The sequence below is a fragment of the Scomber japonicus genome, chromosome 19, assembly GCF_027409825.1.
Source record: "Scomber japonicus isolate fScoJap1 chromosome 19, fScoJap1.pri, whole genome shotgun sequence".
Classification (NCBI taxonomy): domain Eukaryota; kingdom Metazoa; phylum Chordata; class Actinopteri; order Scombriformes; family Scombridae; genus Scomber; species Scomber japonicus.
Window position 1 is genome coordinate 20,165,444 of NC_070596.1, and position 18,592 is coordinate 20,184,035.

General features: G+C 37.1%; 1 protein-coding gene across 1 annotated transcript; it reads right to left on the bottom strand.

Annotated features, from left to right (window-relative positions):
* Positions 1-310: 310 nt before the first annotated feature.
* On the bottom strand, positions 311-13,741 carry lman1 (lectin, mannose-binding, 1). Its single transcript, XM_053339968.1, has 13 exons — positions 13,497-13,741; positions 12,275-12,429; positions 10,207-10,314; positions 9,511-9,572; positions 9,039-9,138; positions 8,750-8,873; positions 8,288-8,346; positions 7,989-8,121; positions 7,516-7,703; positions 7,161-7,237; positions 2,238-2,400; positions 1,492-1,616; positions 311-849 (listed from the first exon to the last, which is right to left on the bottom strand). Exons 1-13 carry the CDS (start codon positions 13,714-13,716, stop codon positions 813-815), a joined length of 1,551 nt encoding a protein of 516 aa, XP_053195943.1. The 5' UTR covers positions 13,717-13,741; the 3' UTR covers positions 311-812.
* Between the last annotated feature and the right edge of the window lie 4,851 nt (positions 13,742-18,592).

An 18,592-nucleotide genomic window follows, 5' to 3' on the forward strand; every position in this document is an offset into this window, starting at 1 on the left:
TATGAGTCTCTTCTTTATACTTCACTGTGTAGTAAACACAGAAATTCTACATTATGACTTTTATATCCACAATCTACCTGTCCAAGATGTCCTGTATTAACATTTCCTTTGGTTCTTCTTCAGTGGTGTAATTTGTCTTTTGTATGAATTTGAAAACATTAAAATGTACTATAACTATAAATCTATACACTGTAGCTGCATGGTATAAATTGTAATCATGAGAAATGAACAAGAGACACATATATAAAAGGTGCATGCATGATGTGTGGAGCGTATATGACATGATAAAGAAAAAAGCAAAACCACAAAGTAATTTGTGTTTTCTGTTTATGTAAATTGTTCAGAGGAGTTCAAGTTTCTCTCAATCAAAACAGACAAACAGAAGCAGACATCTGCTCTTGAGTTTTCATTACCAATAGTTCAGCAGTATTTTATACAAAATTGCACATTTCAAAACACAGGTTGTCTTTTTTTTATTTATAGTCAGGTTGATGGAATTGGACTGAGGCAGATTTCAGCTTTTGAAAACAAAATCCAAGGATCTGACCAACCAAAAATACTGTAAGGAACATGTTACATCATGTTGGGAATCCAGGACGATGTGTCTCACACAAGCATTCATACACAATTTTAACCGATCAAATTAAAAAATCTGCAATTAATTAAACTTTTTCAACAAAACCTAATTTTTTTCATGTACAATAACTTACAATCTGAAAATAATCAAACAAAACCAAAAAAAAAAAAAGAAAAAAAATTACCAAAATGGACATTCCCTCATTTACACACTTTATTTTCATAAATGCACTTCATCAAAAGAACTTCTTTGCTGCTGCTTCTTGCTGGCTTCTATACAACAGAAAAGGAGAAGAGACACACAAAATTAGAGTTATTTGAATTCACCAACATAAAGCAAAGTAGCGCTGGGCGATATGGGCTAAATCAAATATCACAATATTTCATAAATACCTTGCTATTGGTATTGCAACTTTATTGTAGGTTTGACTATTGGTACTTTCCCAAAATATTTATACAATGAGAGTTTTGATCAATAATCATAAATAATGTGGATATAATGAATAGAGCCCGACTGCTATATACTGACCTACCAAAGATATATCTGCGTATATGTTGGTCAGTATATGCCGGGATTAAAAAAAAGTTATATAGGCAGTATTTAATGTATATTTGATCCTTTTTCTTAATTCAACTTTAATATATACATAGATGTTTGTCAGCCCGGAAATCCAGTAACGTCGGGCCCTAATAATTAATAAGTGGGTAAAGGCAAATAATAGAATAACTAGAACAGTCTGGTAAAATTACATCATTTACTGTAGTGCAGCCTTTAAAACCAGGAAAAGACAACACTTATTCCATATCAAGATTTCATCAGTCCAATATCTAAGACAATATCCAGTCTCATATCACAATATCGATATACTAACTCCAACTGTAATGCAAAGCCAAATACAAACAATGATGTCTTACTTGTACATGATGTAGCAGAAGAACAGGACTGACTGGACGACAATGAAAACTGCAAAATGGACAGTGGATAAGCAGGAAGGCATGGGAGGCACCTCAGGGCATTTCATCACCTTCTCAGCAGGGTTCTGCATGTGAAAGCATACAGTACAGATGTCAGTATGATGAGGTCACATTTTTATTTCCAAATATAGATTTTTTTTTCCAAACACCTGATCTAATTTATAAACCATTCTGATGGTGAAGTCTGACTAAAATTTACTTCTCATTCACCTCTGCGTGGAACTGGGTGAGACACATTTGCTTCTGATCACAACCCCCCCCCCCCCCCCTCCTTAATCTGATTGAACTTTGACTCACACATTCGCAAGACTCTCCAATGACCAGTGGGTTTTTGAAAGAGGGGAGGGTTAATATCTCATTCTGGAAATATTGTGTATTTATATTCTTGTTTGTGTGGCAAAATAATACAAGAAGCAGAGAAGAAGAGATGCTGGTTGACTGTAGTGAGTAATAAGGACAGTGCGAGAGGATAATGACAGTAAAATATATAATAAAATACTGTATCATTTACAACTTTGTGGACAGTTTGCTACCATGCTAGCCATGCTAACGCCAACAATTTATTTAACAACCCTTCCCACACCACATTCCCCGCTCCACCAGAAGAAGCAGCAGGTAAATTTCAGTCTGACTTCACCCTTCAGTCAAAATCTGAACTTTAATCAGGGCCAAAGCACAAACCATACCTGAGCATTACGCTGAACCAGGTGCTCCACGTCCCTTTTGACCGTGTGCAGGTGTTCCTTGATGTCATTGAAATGCTGGATGGTCTCATAAGTTCCCATACCCCCTGTATTACCCTGGTGTTGGACTGAACCGATCTGTCTCAGTGACTCATGGAAGGAGTTCCTACAGAGACAAAGACACACTTAGTGACGGTTTACATGCAAAAGACTGTGCTGAAGTACTGTACCATAAACACTCATACTGAAACTGGCTTCCCGAGGGACTGAAATGAAAAATAATCTTTAGTGCAAAAGTCCTTTAATACCAAATAATATCTCAACAATGTGGTCCAAATGTTTACTTTCCACAATCTGATGCATGTGTTAAACAAACTCATGTTAGGAAATATTATGTGCAGTAAATTTGCTGTGTGGTATCATTTATTTACAATGATACAAATATTTGAAAATTAATCTCTTAATCCCTATTCACTAGGGACTCCATATTCTCAAAGTTTGAAAAACAGAAAATTACCATCTGATAAAAGAGGTCATGATTGCTAAATTAATCCTTTATAAAAACATGTTCTTACAACAGATTACAAATACAGTGGGTTACGAGACAGACAGCAGAGGGACGCTGCAGGATCTGGGAGATGCAATCCAAGATAGTTTAGTTATGATGAGAGGGAATAAAAATGTTGATTGAAAAATAAAAAAGCATATGAAAACTGGAAATGAATACAGTAGGTCGCTGTAAATATAGTATATACTGTTTCTTCGAGAGAGGGGAGTCAAGAGGCGTTTTGTATTTCTAAACTGAAAAAAGGGAAATTCTTTTTCATTTAAAAGTATTTCCAAAGAAGTTATGATGTTTCAGACTTAAGAAAAGGTCTGCTGCTTCTGGCTGTTGTGTTTATGGGTGAGAAATAAATTGGCTTGGTGTAAAAGTTCTCTCAGTGGTTTCTCACCAATACTGTTCAGTTCAGTTATTTAAGAACATTATTGTCCTCAATGGGAAAACAGTCCTTGGTTTTGTCCGTCCATCTATACAGGACAAAGACCTTGTAAACATTGTACTCTATGACTACATTTTCTGGGGGCTTGCAAAGTTCAGTGTGTGGACCATCTATAAATAAAAACTGTATCTACTCAAATACTTCAAAGATATTGACTGAAGTTTTCACACACTAACATCAACAGATCCATTTGATTGCATTTCATTTTCTTTTTAATAATTAATAAGAATAGGGAGCAGAGCAGCACAGGGCCAAGGACAGAAGGTGATGTGACATATGGGAATCACATTGTGTGGTCTCTTCTGGCTTTCTGTGATCAAAGAATAGCAGCTGCTATTATAGAACGTATGAAAATCCACTTAAATCTGGATTTTTGAGGGCTTATTTAAAAAATCAAAACAACAAAAATCCCCATAACATTTTATTTTGGGCTTTTTGCCATTATTGTGTTAATAGGTGGCAGAGAGGCTAACAGGAAACAGGGAGAGAGAGAAGGAGATGGCCTGCAGCATAGGTCTCCTGCCGGAATCAAACCTGGGATGCTGCCACTTGTAGCATGGGCTGTAACCACTCGGCTACCAAGGCGCTCCGGCAACTCACTAGTTACCACATTAAACCTTTAATGGGTAGTCGGAAGTACTAACATGTGAAAAAGTTGTACAAAGCATTTTGTGGCTCCAGAAGGAGCTGTGCAAAATCTGATTAATTGCCTCAAATCATTTTACTTGAGTCAGCATCGGTTGGCGTTGAAGTTTAAAAAAAAGAAAATGAAATCTGGAGTTTGTTGAGTTAGAAAGGTCATCAAACCTCTGTAGCCCATTCATCCTCTCTGCTTGAGGCTAGTGGCTCAAGGCTACATTGGCTACTACTAGCATAACTGACTGCTAGTGGTCACGTTGCATTGTGGGTAGTGTAGGCATCAGGATTTGACAGGAAAGAACCAAGCATGGCATAAAAAATACAATATCTCTGATACTGCTGCACTGCACTAATTCTGATCCATGTTTTAAATTGTACACTGACAATGTTATATGAGTGCCATGCTAAATTAGAGTACTGTTAAATAACTGCAAACAAGATATATGCGGAGTTGGACATATTGCAATTTAACTTGACAGTGCTTTCTAGTGGACACATTCTAACAATCTAACAGATTCTGACATTTCTGTTCTACAATTACTTGTTTCTATTGGCCAATAGATACATCTGCAAGAAGGTAATAATTTATAAGTAAATATTGGCCGATATCTGTCTAGCACTAATAAACAGTATATAATGTGTGTTTCTACGTTGCAATGAGATCTACTTATTTTTAGAATTTATTTTACTGCTCACACAAAAGTATCAACTGCAACTTCAACACGTGAAGTTGTTGAAGTATTTTTAAATTTAAATTTAGATGTTATATTTTAATTAATATAACATCTAATATAAACACTGTGTATTTTTGTCCAATTTCAGTGCATGTGCTGGTGATTTAATATAACTAAAGAGTAATCTTATGGGATTTATCTAAATTAATAAATCACTTAATGAGGCTTTTATACAACAACTTGTTCCCCTCAAATTTATGTATCTTTGAGATTGTGGAGAGGAGAATTTCTAGTGGAGAGGGGTAGAATTAATCTTCCAATAACTGCAATTGGAGTATAAAAATTCAGAAGAGTCAGAAGCAGAGCAAAAGTCTAATACTGACCCATTCATACTGGATCATCCTGAGTCACTGCATCCATCTAGAGAAGTTACTGATGCCGAAGACAAAAATGTTCAATACATCTTTCCCCTCAAGAAGACATAACTGTATTGTCATGAACTGTTACTGTCATGGCCCAGCAGTCATTGAGTGTGAAAGCTGTAAATGAAACCTCTGTCTTATTCTGAGTCTTCACTTTCAATTTCATGCGCAAATGCTCAGACGAGAATGAAGACATCTAAGACCGGATCATATTTCTCAAAAAAAATGCAATTTCTTAAAGTTGATTACTTATAGAGAGGAAGCAATAAGTTTCCCTTATCATCTTAAACACATCTAAGATGATTATATAGAAAAAAAAGACTTGACAAATGAAAGGAATTCCAACAGTGTAAGTCGGAAGGCCCTGAGGGGGGGATTGTGACAAGAAATCAATTGGAGGGAAACCATGTTTTGGTCTGTGTATGACAGATGTATTTAAGGACTACTAATCTGATAAGGACAAAATGGTGCTAAGATGTGGCCTTTTCTTGCTTGGCCACATGGCTGAGGTCTGAAAGGATGGTCAGGGATGACATATAAACAAAATCTAATTTGTTTCACGGAGAGAAAAAAAAATCTCCCTTGAGAAAGTAAGTGAGCATTTATTAAACCCTACATCTAATCTTCATCTACTACAAGTGACCCATTTATGAGCTCAAAGCCCTTCTTGGATATTTGGAGAGTCTAAGAAGAGATGAAGTCCTATCATAAACTCGGTGTTTAAAAGACGGGTCAGGATAAACTGAGGACTTAATCTACAAAGTAATACAGATCAGTCACTCACATTAGCACATTAGAGGAAGTGGCTACAGCCTTTTGCCAGGGTCTGAACTGATTTACTGTGCCAATCAGCTTTCTCCTGTGTACCACTTTATCTTAAACTTTCCCATCTATACAATATCATACACTTAAAGCAGGTGTTCTGTTGGCATATGAGACATTAATAAGTGACAGTCTAAAGTAGGTTCATGTGAGTTATGGGTCAATAAAGAAAATCATGTATGCAAAATCATTTGAGGATGAATATCCTGTTGGATTTAGGGCATATAAACAGCTTGCTTCTTTTATGATACATGAGACTAAGAGATTAATGTTACATAAAATACAATCTTTAATATCTTGTGATTCTGATTAATTCTTAATGCAGATGGTGTGTTAAAATTAAGACACACAATCAAACTGCAGTGACAGAAGAAACGTGCCACTATTGGATAAACATGCACATTTCTTTTGTTTATGAGTCAAAGACATTTTTTCTTCTTCTTGAGAATCACAGATGAGCCAAACACACAAGTGAGAAAGACTAGACATAAAAAGACTTGTAGAATAGTTCATAACTTAATTATTTGAGAAATTGAGAAAAATGGTGATTAAAATCCACTCACTAATCTACAAGAAGGATTTTGAAGACATCATTTTTTTCCCCCAAATCTGTTGCGTGCCCACAATGACTAAGCCCACAAAGCACCTTAAGCAAGCAATACAAAAGCACAAATATGTTATTGACAGCGGATGACACAAGACAAGCTCTAAACATCAAAAAATTACATTCTGTACACCTAATCAGGCTTACTTACTGTAAGTACCAAAATCAAACGGTCATTTGAGTCTTTGCCATGCAAGGCACACCATCATGAAATCTCTTAATCTGTATTATCTGAGAAATTGCTCAAGCCATCTGAATGTAAGGAAGCCTTTATCTTTTAGTGTGAGACATTTGAGTTAAAGAAGATTATAGCTGGGTATTATTATACTATACATAACATGCAGTGATAAAAAAACTCAAAGTACTGACCACTCACTTTCCTTTTAACTTTCTCTCATACATCAGTGCTGAATTATGCAACTCCTGAAATATAATCAATGTTTTTATATTTTATTGTGTCAATACCACAAGCAGACACTAGAAAACAACTAGTAAAGTGATTTACAGCTAAGTTTAAAGCAGTGTGATCATCATCCCCATTTACTGACTGATGTGTGGAGGAAGATCTTACTGCAGCTGGATTATCAGGCTGGCAGACACCTGTGATGTTGCAGCCACTGTGTCCTGAGATTAAATATGATTTGAGGGATTTAAGCATCAGGATTTCCCTTGTTTTTCTGGAGTGTCACATGCCTCCCTTTACATTTGTTGAAAAAAACAACAGCAAGGTTTTTAAGAATGACTGTATGTCAACAACAACTTACCTCAGCTCATTCAAGTTTTTGAGAACCTCCTGCTGGGTGCTTACGACGGAGTTCAACTGCTGACTTGCAGGATCCAGCTAGAAGACAAATACAACATAACGGTCTGAAGGTTAAACACTCCTGTGTTGACATTTGATAAAGCTGTCATAAAAGTTTTTATTAGTTTTGATAACCTGTCATGAAAAACAGTGTTGGCAGAAGCAAAACAACTCATAATTTGCATGGCTACGTTCCTGTTTGTGTGAAAAGCAAAATGAGCATTTCTAAATGTCTGCAACACACAGATTTAACATGATATAGTTATGATATTGTTTGCATCTTGTATGAACCAATTTCTTGGCACTAACTTGCCCACCTGTCCTGACTCAGCAGTTGTCCCCCTCTTGGCAACCTCATCTGTGATAACAGACACATATCTGCGCTGCTCGTCCAGGATCATAGCGAGCTGCCGGTTGAGCTGTTTGATCTCCAGATGGATGCGATTCTGTCCTTCAAACACCTGACGGATCTCCCGATCATTAACGCTCTCATACAAGTCCTCCACTGAAGAGGAGACACATGTTAGTACAAAGAAATCCTAGATTTAAACCAATCAAATTAAAAAATAATAATCATCATCAACCATTATTTAAATCTATGTACCTTACAAATGTAATCACAATGTTCTTATTATCAATTTTGCATTTTTCTAACAAGTAATTTGGTTTGTATAAATAATGTTAAATATATTATGAGGAGTAATAAAAAAACAACAACAATAGTATTACACTTTATGATTTTTTTTCCCACAATATATTTTCCATAATCAATTTGTTTCAGAACACTAACATGGCTCTCCTTGGACGTCTGGGTGCTCTTTCTGAAACTCCTCTTTCTTTTTGTCGAGCTCTTGCTGGAAGTTCTGAAATTCCTCCTGGTACTTGTCCTTCTCTTCTTTAGGAATCTCAGATTCAGGTGGGGGCTTCAATGGGAAAGACAAAAAAACCCTCTCTGAGTTCAATAGAGGCCGTGCTTAGGCTATATCGTGCGCATGCATGAACATGCACGCAGAGACACACGGCTACAGAAAAGTGAAAGGCACACACAGGATTGGGAAAGTTGTAAAGGTTCTAGGAAAATGTGGTTACCGGTTGCTGGCCTGGCTCACTGAGTCTGAACAACAAGAAGGACAAAACGTCATGGTCATCTGAGGGAGAGAAGTATTTCTTTGTTAGACAATAACAGACAACAAAAAAAAACACATTTACCATTATGGCCACATTTTACATAGCAGCATAGTAACAACAAGCCAGTAAGGAAGTAATCTTGAGGACAACAGATGATACTGAGGTAAATAGAGATACAAATAACCTGGTAATATCTTGTCGCAGTAATTACTAGAGATTAAAAATACTGAGATTCCTCTTCCCTGTATTTTCTGACTTTAAATTAACACTCCTTACTGGAAATTAGAGTCAGCAGTTTGAGTGGAATAACTACAAATCAGTGTAGTTATTCATGTAACCTGCAGTCATGCTAATGAAAAGGACTACAGAGAAAATACTGGATTTAAAAACTTGAAGGGTTTAACATAGGAAGTAGAACAATACCTGCTAAACCGCCAGTCGCGGCTGAAATACCAAAGAAGCCCTCGTTGGGAATGATCATGTTGTCCACCTTTGTGCAGAACTCATAGTCGTCTCTGTCTGGAGTGAAACCGTTGTTTATCATGACCTGAGGAAAAAAGGAGAAATGTGTTTAAGTTGAACAAAATATCGCTGACTGTGCTGATCATACAAAGATTTAATATGTGAAACCTTAACGAGGAATGATTGCAGTTTGGCTCTTCATATATACAGCTACATGAACATGTGAGTGTGTATTTATGTTGTCTCCTACCGTCAGTGTCTTCTTGTAGTATGTTATTTTGGCTCTGACAGGATATGGCTTGTTTCGGAAGTCTCGTAAACATGTGCCGAGGGCTTGTGTGGTGCCGTCACTGCGTCAAAACAACAATTCAGGACAAAATTGAACTATTACTTTCATCTATATTCAGCACTGTTGCTCCAAATATACACTGTATATGCATAGGGGGAAAACATGATCTGAGTTTATTAAATAAGTGAATAACATTAATACCCATGTCTGTTTTTGTAAATATGTGTTTAGTGGTGTCGTAAACAGTGTGAAGACAAACTGGAATGGCATTGAAAAAGTGATTTAAAGCTTTCACTGGCCCGAGGAAGATTAGGAAAGATAGAGGATTATTTACTTTCAAGCAAATATAATCATATTTCCTAATCTTCTTTAAGTTGTTAAAATTTGAGTTGGTGTTGACGTTGGAAGCAAAGCAAAAGAAATGTTTACTTACTTCTGGTGGTCATAAACAAGGTTGCCATTGTTTCCCACAACAAGTATGGCTGGGTTATTTTTCTGGAAATTTGGATAAGAAAACAAGAAAACACATTAATCCTTTTGTCATTATGTAAAGAGGTGGCTTTGCTTTCAGGTAATCTCATTCAAAAATACCAATTCCATACAGTACCTGAGTATAACTACCTGATACAGATAAATGTGACCAAAAAATGACATTTAAACAGTTGAGTATTAAATTCAATATAGATATGGAATAAATAAAAACTCTAGGTTTCTACAAGAGTGAATGATAAACTGATAACAGCCAGAACAAAGAGTTCAGATGCATATATGAAGGGAACGACATAATCTGCTATTTTAACACACTTCCTATATGACTACATCAGCAGATAACTAAAGAGAAGCAGACTTTGTGTCGATGTGGGCTATCTGTGTAATAGAGGATCTTTGAACTGACTGACAAAGCAGAAAGAAAGAAAAACAGAAACACAGAAAGAAGGAAGAATGACACACAAAAACGAAAGAAACAAACACACAAAAGAAAGGAGGGAGGAAGAAAGAAAGAAATGACTGAAAGAAGGAACAAAGAAATAAGAGAAAGAAAGAAAGAAAGAAAGAAAGAAAGAAAGAGTAACTTTGCTGGAAATCCATCCATTAAGACTCATCTTGGAAAGGCGGACTTGACACCAACCTTTCCGTCATTGTCGAATGAGTCAAAGAAAATTCCAACTCCGTTCCACTTGTCCGAGGCACCGTACACGGGACCATCAAGACCCTGATTTTCGGTGAACCAGACAGCCTGTCAGACAAAGAAAAAGTTAGCATCCTTGAAATATTCATGTAGTGTGGCTATAATTGGAAATGCAGTTGTCGCTACTTGAGGCAATGAAACTGAAATTAAACCAAATGATTAAGTTGAATTCATTATTTTTTCTGACCCTGCTACAAGCCAATAAACTGATGAACTTCACTGTATCAAAGCCATCTTTAAATCTTTGCTCACAGTGAAGTACGAGCCATTTAAACAAGCATTCAAGGGTAGATGACCCAGTGAAGTTTAATCTAATTCATTCACTTGATCAGCTGTACTGAACTGGTTTAAAACTGTTAACAATGCAATGCTGGGTATGGCTTCTTCACTTCTATCAGGTGGAGTAAATGCTTCTGTCAGGTGGAGTAAATGCTTGTAATTCAGCCCTGTGGGCATACCGCACCTTATAGAACAGGAACTGCAGCTTTCTTTAAATACACGTCTCTCTGTGTGCTATATGCTAAATCTGAGCTATAACCAAAGTTAAACAGTGTATCTGCTTTAGTGGTTGTAGCAGGAAGAGGCAGTCACAGACAACTCTCTCAGCTCTTTCTTTTTTCATATCAGCATGATAAAAGATTAAGCGAGGTGTGGAGTCTCTGTTAGTGATGAGGCTGCAAATTATTGGGTGGAAGGTTGTGGATTAAGTGTAATGATATGATGATAGCTGAGTTTCTATAACAACGCAAATCCAAGTGTTCTTTAAAATCCTTACTTTGTGGAATATAAACTTTATTTTTAACTTTTTTTATCAGACTAAATATGCTAATTAACACATTGAATAAGTGTTGAAATCACACCATAGTTTGCTCACACACAGGAATTTCTTTTTTTGGACTGATTAGAGCTTTTCTCAGGGCTGTGTGGGCAAAACAGACTGTTAATGTGTCCCAAATCCATGCTACATACTAGTTCTATGCGGTACATAGTGTACTATCTATTACTCATCACAGCATACTGTTTTTGCATTTACTGAATGGAGATGCAAATTTGGAAATGGGAGAAGCTGCTGTCCCTCCTTGTGCAGATTTTTCTCACTGTTTTCCTGGTCAGGGCAGATGGTTTTCAACTTTCTGGACTATTAAACTAAAGTTTATTAACAACTGTAAACAGAAGTCAGTGTTCCCACAGAATCAGATTCTATGGGTGATTTCTCACTTATTATAGTATTTAATTATTAAAAATGCTTCGGTAAAACAACATGGAAAACCATCACAGGGATACCTAGAGACTCGTACAGGTTTATGTTGGGATTTGCTGATAACTGCCGCTAACAGTTCGATGTGATTCTTTTGTGGAATTGAATTTTAAAGACTGAAAAATATGGTTTCGCTTTACTATGTGATTATTAAAAATATGTAGTGAAAGAACAATAAAGTAATGATAGATATATAAGATAAAATAAGAAAAGAAAAAGTTGAAACTTTCACATTTGAACAACTTTTGCGGCCATTTGAATATAGATTTCTGAGTTTACGAGGTGCACTTGAATGCACCTTGAAGTCTCATATTCCACTGTACAAAGTGAAGTGAATTTCAGGGTTAACGTGGTGCACCTGAATGCACCACAATGAACCTTGTTTTTACAGTCTGTGCTTGGCATCTTACAAAGTGACGTAGACGCACAACTGATTTTGAAGTGTTTAAGTTTTCAAGTGGAAGTAGAGAGACCGTCCTTCTCAAGCGTAGATGGTGTGACATAACTGCAGGTGTGTACATGTCAGTTTGGGAGTATATCAGAGAGAGAGAGAGAGAGAGTGTGGGAGAGCAGGGTGAACAGCTCAGAAAATAGAAAATCAATTCTTGGCGTGCTACCATAAATAAACTGAATGTATGGGAAACACTTGAAGTACATTAATAAATTGTATGCTGTAACACATTCCCTAAAAATTAAACTGGGCTCTCTCATTGCCTCATTAACCCACACCAAAGTTTGACCCCTCATTACCAAACCATCGGCTCCCATTCTTCCTCTTCCAGATACTCTGAAGGTCACCTCGGCCTCCCAATGTTCAAAGTTGACTCTGCCTTTTGTCCACACGTTGCCCCGCTGACTCCTGAGCGATGGCGTAATGCGCACCTGGTCTGCACTGGGAATAGCATCTGGGGTGAAAGGGACAGAGTGACATGTTCAACTCTAGCCAGATAAATTTGAAAAGCTTTGCAAACTAATTATGCTCTCTTTATTCATTTTGAAAACAACACACCACCAAGTTAGAAACTGCTGAATCTTTCTCTTGGGCTTGGTCACATTTATTCAGTGTTACATTAAAATCTTGTGTACATTAGACTTATACTCAGATGAAAAATTAATCAACAACAATTCTGATAAATCGATAAATGATTTAATGTGGGTCATTTTTCATGCAGTAATGCCAGTAAAGCCACTCAGTTGTGAGATTTTCTGATTTTATTTGTCTTTTGTGACAATAGAGTGAATATCATTGTATGCGTGTTTGTGGGACAAAACAAACAGCCTGAAGTCACCTTAGGTGAACTGGCGGCCTAGGATTTTAAAGCACTGACTGTGTATTTGTAACATTCCCAGTTTTAGTCAAGCTGTGGACATTTCTTATCTATGTCATCCCAAATCTTTCCTCCCTTGTATCCAATCACCTCTATCTTGTCCTCTGTTCAATAAAGGGGGGACATCTCATTACCTTTAATAAAGATGCTACTTTTGACTGTTTACATTTCTATGTGAATTATTAATTGAGAAAACAATCTGCAGATGAATGATTAATGAATATAATCTATGCCTGCAGCCCCAGATCAATGCTGACTAAGTGGAGAATACAGTGTAATCTCATGCAACAGCTGGACAGCCTGGGTGAGTGATGCAAGACTCCAAAGGCCCATTTTTGCAAGATGAAAGTTCAACACTTCAGTTTCGTGTATCTAGACAAAGCTCAGGGCTTTAAGCTAACTTTTAAAGCAGCCCATACGTCGTCTAGACATAACGGTGCTAAAAATGTACTGATTCAATGTTGCAGTTTTCAATGAGGAAAGCTAAACGCTGTCACTTCTGTACATCCTGCGCGAAACAGACACATAAGCCAACACGAACAACAGCCTCAACAGTCCCGCTGTCACCCTCAGAGGTCTGTGTTAGATTTCGCCGGAAGATAAGCAGTTATCTCTGCGATGTTGACAGCTGGACACAAACTTACTTCCAGTGTGGATCCAAAAGGGGATATTGCCGTCAGTCTGAGACAGATGCGGTCCTTTGAAGCTGTATTTGTATTCAAACCGGCGGTGAGGAAGCTCCTCTGGCGTCGTGGCACCTGCAGCATTGTCTGCAACACCATGTTGAAATATTAACGCTGAGAATAAAGTTAATATTAACATAGGAGCGGTCGCAGACCAGTGCTGTGCTGTGGACACCGCCATGTTTCGGTATCACTGCTGACGTAGCGCTGCGTCCACGAGCATGACGGGATGCCTGTAGGGCCAACAGGGCGCTCTCTCATTGGACGATTTTTGGGTGCTTTTTTTTCACCCCTTCCTCTTTTTTTTTTTTTTTGTGCGTGTGTGTCTTTTTACAGCTGTGGTTATTATACAGAATGACACAGAAGAGGGGCTTGCTGTGCATGTTGTCAGCAACAAATAATAGATACAAAAAGCGAAATATACATCCATGACTCATTGTATTAAAGGAGGGGTTCACATTTTTTTCAAGTCAGTCTTAAAAACAATAGCCAGGTGCCCAAATTAAATAAAATGTGCTCCTTCCTCTAATTCAAATTTAGTACACACACACACACACACACACACACACACACACACACACACACACGTGCTGTGCCTATATATATATATATATATATATATATATATGTACGTGTGTGTGTGTGTGTGTGTGTGTGTGTGTGTGTGTGTGTGTATATATATATATTTACACAACATGTGTAAAGGTCTATATCAAAACTGAAAGGTCTATTGAGGTAGGGTATAAAGTGGGTACTACTGTTAACTGTGGATTACTGTACGTCACCCATCACTTACACTGAAAGTGGCCAGTATGAACAATGTCAATATGCCAGTTTTCATTTGGGCACCTGACTGGTGAAAAATTATATTTATTCATATTTATTGGGATTTAACGTTGTTATCTACTGTAGATTTATGAACAATTTAAAATAGAAAGCTTCAGCTTTCATGAGGTGGTAAGATATTTTTGATGGAGAGCCAAATTTGGAGCCAGCTATTCGCTTACCAGTGGTATCTACTCTGCAAAGTGGAACATATAAGCAACATTTATTTTTTACAGTATGCTAGCAATGTCTAATCTTCTACATTTCCGATCTAATACTAATACTTTTTTTTAATCGAAACCTGCAATAAAAATATATTTGTCCAGGCACACAGATAGTCCTGTAAATTGAGGTCAATCGTCCATCCACCAATATAACAATATCCATAACGTTTTTAGTTTAGGGACAATTTTAACGCAGTTCAAGTCAATTAATTAATTGTTTGGGGCTCATGTTATGCCACATATTACACTTGATACATTTATAGCTACTTCACATCAAAGCCGTAATCTTGTGCACATTGTTTTTATGAATAAGAGCCTGAACAATAAACCATCCAGATGTATCATCCCAGTTGTATCATACATACTATATAGAGGAATGGTACTACAGAGTTGCGAAGTTGCGAAGTTTTGGAACTGTGTCACAGTTATACAGTTCGTCCACTAGGGAGCAGTAAGCAAGTTTATTTCTCAGCTGTGAAATGTTTACGCAATGCAAACAGCATATTGGTCGCAATGCTTTAAAAACCAAAAAACCTTATTAATAATGTTTACTTATGTTATATCTTTATGTTAAAATATCGACCATTATCAGAGTTTTGTTACTCAAATGTCAATATTGTCAATAAGGTTTGAGTACTGATCTGACTCTACTGTGAATGTTACTTTCATTCATGTTTGTAATGTATTTTGGGTGGTTTACATAATTTGGCAGATGCCTTTGTCCAAAGCAATGTACAATTTACAGCATGTATTTCTTAGTGGGAGAAATAAGAATAAAATTAGTTTTATATGTAAGAACTGTGATTGTGTATCATGTATGATACTACTGTGATCCTTTTCATGACTACATTCTGCATAGGTTACACTTCAACAGTTTATAGGAAATCTACCAAGAAGTTTCAAACTCTATTATTTACAAATTAGCTGTTCTAGATATCACAGTGTAACAAGCCACACACATATGAGCCATTCTAACTGCACACATCCTGTGTTATATTGTTTTCAGTCCTTTCGCCTGTTGTATTTCCTGCATTGTTCTGGATCAGCTCGTAAGCCTCCGTAAGGTCAGTGATAGGTTAGGTGACACAGTCGTGATGGCTGCACAAGCTTTCACTGCAGATTGAAAGCCTCAGTGGGAGATGGGAGATGACACAATTATGTGACACTCACTTTCCATTTACTTCCACCAGCCTCTTCCTATTGCCACTGGAGGCACAGCATCACTTTCTGTGGGGGCCTGTGATTACGGGTTCAGAAGGGAACCCCAGAACAAATAAGCTATTGTGGTGACACTAATCTGGGGATGTTGACTATTCTGGTAAATGATCAGCAAATGGCTTATTTCACAGGCAAAGCTAAGGTTTTTAAAACATTTTTTTTATTGGCCTATAGTCATAAATAAACACACATAACCACATAAATGCTGGTCTGCTGCTTTTTTAGGACCTTTTCTATTGGATCACCCTTCCTTTCAAAACCCTGCATATAACAATGGATGTGGTTTCCAAACAGAAGGGGTTTTTACCCATTTAGTGAGTGTCAGTCATATAACAACCAAAAACTGTGCTTTATCCCCAACACACTTCTCTGTCATGAACAGAAACTTTGTGTTTGTGTTTTTTAAAAAAAGATTTTTTTTTACACTAAAATGCTAATAAAAGGCATGAAAATGCACATCAACAAAATGTTTGCTGTTGTTGTAGCCAGAGGGTGGACAACATTCACCGGATGCAGGAGCAGAATTTTTGTTTTCTTTTTTAATGAAGTATAATTTGTTGATGCAGAACCAACATTTACATTTTCACATAGTAATGTGTAATGTAATGTGTGTGTACACTGTCTGTAACTGTCTATTTAGTGAATCAAGAGCTGCCTAACATCACTGATAATCACAAAAGAATCACAAAAACAGAAGTGTAAAAAAGTTTTGTTGTAATATTTGCACCAATAAGAAATCAGTCTGCAGGAGGTTGATGTCAAAGTTAATTTAGTGTATTTAATCATTTGTATCTAGGGACACAGTAAATGTACAGACACATCTCTAAAACAAAATATATGCAACTCTGAATAGTCATATTTTAGAAAAAGATTAATGTTAATGACCTTTTATGGGAAAATTAGGACGATACATCACCAAGTTGTGATAGTAGTGGTCCAGTAGTAATGTAGCAACAGAAAAGAATGACACAATGAAATAGGAAAAGGAAATACATCACTCACTGCTTTCACCAATCATTAACATCAGAAAAGACACTAGAAATTTGGAGTGGAGTACATTAAATTATAAATTAGCTGATCACTCTTGTCACATATAAAGCTCATGAAATCTGACAGGTTTTTCAGTGGATTTAGGGAGCAGAGAAAATAGAGGCCTCTGTCTTTTGTCTGAGGAAGTCCTCATTAGAGAGTTAAACCACACTCTTTGTTAGGAAATGTGGGATTTAAATAACAATGGCAATGCTAATGGGTCCATTTAGAGTGGACAATGGGAACCTGTAGGATGTTAATGGGTCACTGAGACTGTGAATAGCCTATCACATGAGTCAGCACAAATATTTGGCCAGTGAATAATACAATGCTTGGAAGTGACAGCGAGTTTATCTGAGTTTACTGTATTTACTGGAGCTTGCACTATTCATATTTAAAGATTTATGTAAGTAATAGTATATATGACGTAATACTGGGTTTGAATTTGATCAGTATATGCCTTTACTGAGTGTAGTTTGAACTGAATTGATCTTTAATTTCTTTATTTTCCATGTCTTAATATTTTCTACCTCCTCTCTACTTGCTCTGTGTACTGTTGGTCATCATTTGAGATATAGATATCATAAACTGGCCTAATAGGTTAAAACAAATAACATCTTATTCTGTTTCATGGGGCTACTTGTCCCTGGAGGATCTGGCCATTTAAAGATGTTTGTATTGCCCTTGTCACATTAGTGGGAAAGGGAGAGTGGCCGGTCACCTCCTGGTGTGACACTATAGCTTAGTTAAACTAAGCCTGTCGCTTCATGCTGTTTATTTATACCTGAAAAGCACAAAGCAAACCACATTACCACATGAACTAAATGTCTGCTGAAATGACAGCATGCTGAGGAAATGTCATGTGGTTGTACATGCTGTGCTCTATAGGGCCAGTGAACATGATTTTTATGTCTAAATTACCAATCCAGTGAGCTTCATTATCCTGCAGTATATCTATAATGTCACAAATGATGAAGTGCACCCAACAAGAGAGGCATAAGATGAATAAGACTCAGTTTTGAATTTGATTCATGATGATTTTAAACAATAATCTACAAAGCATTTAATGATTACTCCACACTGGACCTCTCAATAAATACAGACTATTGATGCTGTATTATTTGTTGGCTCAATTCTGCACACATAGGCTACATACTCACCCTTAACAATGCTGAAAGACTAAACCTTTATTTCAGATTGCTTCAACACAGTCCAGTGTGGTCCAGGGGAAGAGAGGGCACTTGTTGTCCCCTAAGGACTTTGCCACATTCATTTGAGGAGCAGCCCTTTCTCATTATTAACAGACACACTAAATGATGGGCCCCCAAACAATACAGAACAGATCCCTTTATGCGCACAAGTGCTCAACGTTTCAGCAACCACTGCGTGCTCTCCACCACTCCCTCTTCTTTTCAGATACCTGCACATAAGTGAAAGATGTGGAGGACACAAAGGATATCCTCAACTTTCCTTTTCTCCCATTCTGTGAAACAGGCCCATTTTAAAGCTTTTATTTGTGCAAAGCCTCTCATTAACTCCGCTCATGCTGCCTCCCTCAGCTTGCCATTGCTTAAGTACTGGGTGTTGTAAAAAAGCTACCAATTAGTCCCTCATCAGCTCCAATTAGAGGAGACAAAGCCTGAGTAAAGATAACTCAATGAGAGGGAGAGGTGGAAGGGTGATGGCTGTGTATGTCTGTGTGTGTGTGTCCGTAAGTAGGTGTGCGTCTGTGTGCGTCTGTGTACATGTGTGGAGACCGGG